The 6604-nt window shown below is 30.8% G+C and overlaps 1 protein-coding gene across 1 annotated transcript; it reads left to right on the top strand.

Annotated features, from left to right (window-relative positions):
- Positions 1-3434: 3434 nt before the first annotated feature.
- LOC117174200 lies at positions 3435-5898 on the top strand. The gene is made up of 2 exons (XM_033363061.1): positions 3435-3782; positions 4701-5898. Exons 1-2 carry the CDS (start codon positions 3583-3585, stop codon positions 4903-4905), a joined length of 405 nt encoding a protein of 134 aa, XP_033218952.1. The 5' UTR covers positions 3435-3582; the 3' UTR covers positions 4906-5898.
- The last annotated feature ends 706 nt before the right edge of the window (positions 5899-6604 follow it).

The raw sequence follows: 6604 nt of genomic DNA, 5'->3' as shown, positions 1-6604 counted from the left end.
AGTTTGAATTACTACTAGTTTTCGGGCAAGACTTAAAATTTTTTTACTTTTTTTTCATAATTAAAAAAGATAAAGCTGGAGGGCATATTTTGGCACAAAAATAAACTGTTATTTATTGAAATAAACCCTTTTTATGGTTAAAAAGGCACGGTATGAAAAAATTCTATCACAGAAACTATTATAAAGATACTTAATTTTTGTAGGTAATTAGTTTTTTCATGAAAAAATAGTAGTTTTTTTCGTGAAGAGTCATATTTAAACTATGTTACCAAGATTGGGATCTTGTATATTCCCCCTCCATGTACTTTTTCGCATTGTTGAAAATTTGTTGTTATTAATAATACTTTATAGAACTTTATGTTTCAGCATGTCACTTTTAATTGATTAACATAATAGTAAAATAAATTCCTATGAACTATAAAGAATATAATTGTTTAAAAAATTACTTTCAAAAAAATGAAAAAACACCTACAGAGAAAAGGTTTTAAAAATAACGTTTAGCAAGAATGGAAAAAGCGCTATTGCTGAGACGAATTCAGGGCTGTACTTAGATTTTCGCTCAGACTATTATTGTATTTTTAATTCAAAGCACAAGTTTCAGATGTATATTTACAGCTGACTTCTGGATCGTGTACAGTTTCCATAAATTTGGTAGATTTCAAAGAATTTAAAAGATTGGTTTACATTTTAATAAATGAAACACTCTTAACTATAAAAACTACAAAATATGTAAGACAGTATAAACGTTGTTAAACTACTTTCTAAAAAAAAATTAAAGATATTACCTCTATGTTATTTCCAGTGAGTGTATAAAGTTTTCTATGAAACCTTATTTATCGAAGTTTTTTATTTGTAATTTTCGCAAAACCCGTTAGACCCATAGCAAAAGTAAAGACCGAAAAACTAAATTTGAAATGACAAATATCTCATTTTGTAGATGTAAACCACAAGTTGTATTGACCAGTTTTATTTCTCAAGTGTATTCAACGTATCCTGCAGAGGAAATATTCTCGCGATTTTCTCATCACAACAATGGGTTTAAATTTTTACAGTTCTTAAAACAAGTATGAATTTTTCTTAAAACTCAGGATAATAACATTGATTTCGATATTGTTCAACGAGAAAAATAATCTTTAGAAAAGACAGTTAATTTTTTCATTATTTATGTTCTTCTTTTTCAAGAAAAAAATGAGTCATGTATAAATCCAAAATTAAATAATAAGAAGTATAAACAAAAAGTTTCTGTAAGGCATTCTTCTGATATGTAGTGGAATGACTCTTCATATATTTTCGACCGTATGCGCATGCCTTTTTCTACTTGGTAGACAGTAATCCACATATGCATTAGAAAGTTTTTCGGCAATAAGCCCAGTATTTTACGGGTATGCAAGGTGTCTAGATTCCTAGAAATCCTTAAAACCTGGAGAAGTTCTTGAATGTTTTACCAGGAAAACCCCGGAATAGTCCTTGAATTTTTTAAGTGGAAAAACCTGGAAAAGTTCTTGAATTTTGCTAACACATCTTTTTAGCACTAGATATTTCATTTTATAACGGTGAAAATAACGAAGCTACTATCGACAATATTTCAAAGCTTTTTATTTATTTCCAATTTTTTCAGCTTTAACAAACATTTCATTAAAAAACTGTAATCTAATCATTTGTATCTATCAATATTTAAAAAAAATTTAATTTCACTAGTAATGAATCGTATGACTGCAGGTTAGCTATAACCTATAAATCAGGCGAAAACGAAGGGATTTTTTTGTCTGGTCAGAGTCAGTGACTTAGACAAAAATCTTGCAAAAGTCAGGAATTTCCTATTTAAATAATTGTCTATGATAATAAATTAGAAAATTTAATTTGTTTAATTAAAATTTTTTATTCAATGTATAAAAGATTGTATATTAAAAACTTTCCAAAAGATTGTATTATTTTACAGGCCAGTGAAAATAAAGAAATCATCAGAGTAAGCTTAATTAGAGTCATCATTTGTGTTTGGAACATCAACTACACTAAAACTCTGATACTGGGTCGATTTTGGAACTGACCTTGTAGGGAAATTACCCGAGTAGAGGGTCGCACACCCCGCCCAACTCTTTTTACTCCTATTTTCGGCGTGGCGTCAATTTTCGGAAGAACTTTATCAGGGGTCCGATATCTATCTGCTGAAAATTCCTCTTTTTGGTTAGAAAATTGCATTCGTGGCTTAAACTACTTTGTTAAATTTGTTGTTGACGACTGATTATTTGTATTGAAAATTATTCTCTTTGGTTGGAAATTAAATGATTTTGTTGAAAGTTTGTATTTTTGGTAGAAAATTAATATTTCAGGGTTGAAAATTCAACTGCTTTGTAGAAAATTCGTCTTGCAGATTGAAAATTTGTGCCTTTTGGCTAAAAGTTGACAGACTTTGTTAATGATTTATTTTCTTACTTACCGATTTATCAATTTACTCGGAAATTCATTAATTTAGTTCCAAATTCGACTATTTTGTTGAAAATTAAATTACCTTATTGAAAATTAAACATTGAAAAGGCGATGAATATGTCAAATTTCAACTAATGCTAATCAAAAAAAGACAATTACATACGAAATTGCTCTCACTTTGATTATATGAACAGCAACACATTATTAAATTGAACCAAATTTAATTAAATTGTCGAGATGGAGGAATATGAAACTTTCAAATATTTTAGATTTATGATTTTTCACCGTGATAAATTGCAAAATTACCAAAAAAACGTGTTTTGTACATAAAATCAGATTTTTTATTTCACACGCATATTGTGTAGACCAGATATTTGTCAATTTTCTATATTTCCCTCCAGCTGAGCAAGCCGAGAAACCTCATTTGATAAAAATGGTTGAATATTGTCTCTCTCGTTGCTAAGTTTCTCTTTCTAACAGGTCAAAAATTTTACCAACCGAATCCTACCAATTTTCGATCATAAGGTTGTCTTCATACTTGCCAGGGGGCACTAGACCGTATTTCCGATTTTCCTATAGATTTCGCTGCAGTCATTGACGTGCTCAACCAGCCTACCGTTTCGCCTTAAAAACTCTACAATTTGGTAGAAAATTTAACTTCTTGGTACAAAATTATATTTTGCTGTAGAAAAAACGTTTTTTTCGCCTGGAAATTAATTAATTTAAAAGAATATTTAACTATTCAATTTTTGACTGAAACTTGATATTTTTAATTTAAAGTTGATGAACTATTTGTTTAGGAATTGATGTACATATTTTGTTGAAAATCCTACTTTTTTTGAAGAAAACTATTCTTCTTGGCTAAAAAGATCACTTTTTTGGTATAAAATGAAATTGTTTTGGCTGAGGATTCAAGTATTTTGTCAAAATCAGACATTTGTTGTCTTTTTTTGTTGTTAAAAATTCTTTCAGTTGGTGGATCTATTCTTTTAGCTAATCAAGGAAGAAGTTCAAAAATGTTTTAAAAGGGAAAGTGAAGAAATAGTGGCATTGGCGGTCAATCGCAAGAAAATAGTATATTTAGTGAATTTTTTTTTTAATATTAGGAAAATAGTGTAAATAGTGTAATGAGTCCGAGGGGGGCTAAATAGAAAAATGCACACTTTTAAAACTAATTTAATTTTTTTTAGTCCCGATGGCACTCTTTGGCAACCTTCGGTTCATTCAATAATTTGTAGTGTACACTTTGTTGGAAACAAAAAGTCTGAACATCCTCTCAGTCCAAGTTATAACCCTACCATTTTCCTAGAGGTTTATAAGAAGCGACCTGTCAATATGAAAACTGCCGTAGAAAGGTATAGATAGATAGTTTTTCATATTATTTGAAAATTGTTGAGATGCTTGCCCAACGGATGATTTTACCCTCCCGGCCAATTTAAACAACTTCAAAAGATTCGAATGGCTTCAAATGATTTTTAAACATTTCAAGAGATACAGTTGAAAATATTTCGAGGATTCTTGATTTGGAACAGGGAATTTTGGAAAAGAATTATAATTCTAAGTTAGATCGTCGAATAATTGTTGGTCATAATAATTAAAATTCCGATTTGAATTCTTTTACCTTTTTTTTAATTGTCTGGGAAGTTTCAAATTCTAGCAAAGTTTAATTTGCAAAAAAAAATATAATTTTTTTATTTAAAGAAATTATAATTTGTAACAAAAAACTTTCAGAATAAACAATTTTGATTTGGAACAGGAATTTTTATTGTCAATTTCCTTTTTTTATAAATCAGAATTCACATTATTTTCTGTAATTTCCCGTTACATGTGAAAAATTACCTGTTCCAAGACAAAATTATAATTCTTTATGGGAATTTTTTATATTTAATTAGTGTAATCAAGAAAAATTTTTTAATGAAAAACGAATTAGTTACTAACTTTGTTTATTACAACATAAAGATTATTTCTCTTATTCTTTGTATAAAAAAGGTGGCTATAATTATTTATTGCTTCAATCAAAGAAGAATCCTCACAAATATTAGAAATATTATTAAACAAAGTATAACTTTGTAATTTCATATCACACTTAACCCTATCGACCCTATAATTTCTTTCGAAACTCCCTCTTTGTAAGTCAATATAATTCTAATCCTTTATGTGAATTTTTGTATACTTCTTTTATTTACTCCCTGTCACAAATCAGAATTATCAATCTTTTAGAAAATTTCTTTCCTTAAACTCGAAATTATAATTCTTTACTGAATTACTTTTAGGCATCGAAGGCACAACAATTTGGAGCTGAAAAGGCAAAAAACTTCTGTTGAAGATGCAGCATCTCAGGCATCATCAACAACGTTGAAGGAAATATTAAATGTGCATCAGATTTCCGAACATGAGACAGAGCAAGAAAATAACTTTATGTGCGAAAAATCGGAGGAAAAAACAGCGGACAAAGGAGTTGAGGCAAACTTTCTATAAGAAAAAGACAAAGTTCATGACCAACACATTTTCATTTGTAATCGCTACATTTACACTAGTCACGGTGAAGCAGAAACTGAAGCATTTTTTCCAAAAGCTCCTAAAAAAATTATAAGCGCGAGAAAAATTAAAAAGGATGAAAAAAATGTAGAAACGGGCCAAGTTTATGTCAACAGAAGTGCTAGACCTAATACAGGAGATGTAAATGAAAAAGGTTTATTAAAATGTTCAGCAGGATTTCATGGAGTGTCTTCGATCAAATCTGACCAAGAAATGCTAGCCTTAGCTGGGGTGACATTCTCCACTTACAATTTACTAAGAGATGTTTATGAAGGATCGGGTGGAACGAAAATGTCTAAAAACAACTGATTGCTAATTCTTTATGTAAAATGAAACAGGGACTCACTTACTCAGCATTAGGAGTACTCTTTGGAGTTGACAGAAAAACTATTTCCAAAATATTTACTTCTACATTAGAATATTTGCTTATCAGGTATCAAGACTTTGTCACTTGGCCCAGTAAAGAAATTGGACAAAGTACCATGCCTGATGAATTTAAAAATATGTACGAAAATTGTCGTGTTATAATTGACTGCACTGAAATAAAAATTGATCAATCATCTAGTGTGGAGGGAAAAGTACAGACGTATTCTCACTACAAAAAAGGATTTACTGTAAAAGTTTTAATAGGATGAATACCAGCCGGATTAGTGTCTTTCGTCTTGAAATGTTACGGTCGTAGAATCAGTGATGCTCAGATTACAATATCCAGTGGACTTCTAGATTTATTAGAACCAGATGATCTCGTATTGGCAGATAAAGGATTTCCTGGAATTCAAAGCACCATTGATGAAAAGGGCGCAGGCGTTGTTCTTGTTATGCCACCATTTCTACGAGATGGATTGTTTTCCCGAACAAGTAGAAGAAACATATCAAGTTGCAAAATTTCGCATACATACACTGAAAAAAAATTATTAGCACCAAATAAATGCATTTACTTGAATCCTATTTCTTAGCACCAAGAAAATATTCTTTAACAGTAGTAGTTTTTATTTAAACCAGGCATATATTTTTTGTTGATCTAAACAAATGAATTCTTTGGCTATATTTTCTTGATTTAAATACATAGGCAGTCTGATAAGTACCTGAAAATTCTAAGAGATGGCATTAGTATTCACTAATGTGAACCATTTTCGTTGAGCTTCATCCTTTAAATGACGCCTGTCAAAACTTCAGCCATTTATGTTCACGCATTTACAAGTTACAGCAATGAGAAGCGACTAACCTCCGAGTTTTTTTTAATATGGAAAAATCTGAGTTTCGAGGTTTGATCAAACACTACTATCTTCGCAAGAAAACGATATCCGAGACCAAGGCCAAGCTGAATAAGTATTACCCGGACTCTGCACCGTCGATTGGAACGATTCATAAGTGGTTTACCGAGTTTCGTTGTGGTCGTACGAGCACAGTTGATGCTGAACGATCTGGGCGCCCAAAAGAGGTCATTACATCAGAAAATGTCGAAAAAATCCATGATATGATGTTGAATGATCCCAAAGTGAAATTGAGAGAGGTAGCTAATGCTGTAGGCATATTAATGGGTGCCGCGTTTGCTCACAGTGGACCAAAAATGAATTCGTGTGACAACTTCCCAGCAGAATTTGGCATTATTTTCGCGTAAGCCGACCGAGTTTTTGCG

Source organism: Belonocnema kinseyi, chromosome 6 (genome assembly GCF_010883055.1).
Source record: "Belonocnema kinseyi isolate 2016_QV_RU_SX_M_011 chromosome 6, B_treatae_v1, whole genome shotgun sequence".
In the NCBI taxonomy this organism is placed as follows: domain Eukaryota; kingdom Metazoa; phylum Arthropoda; class Insecta; order Hymenoptera; family Cynipidae; genus Belonocnema; species Belonocnema kinseyi.
Note: the sequence above shows the minus strand (reverse complement) of the source record. Positions and strands in the feature narration are given on the sequence as shown.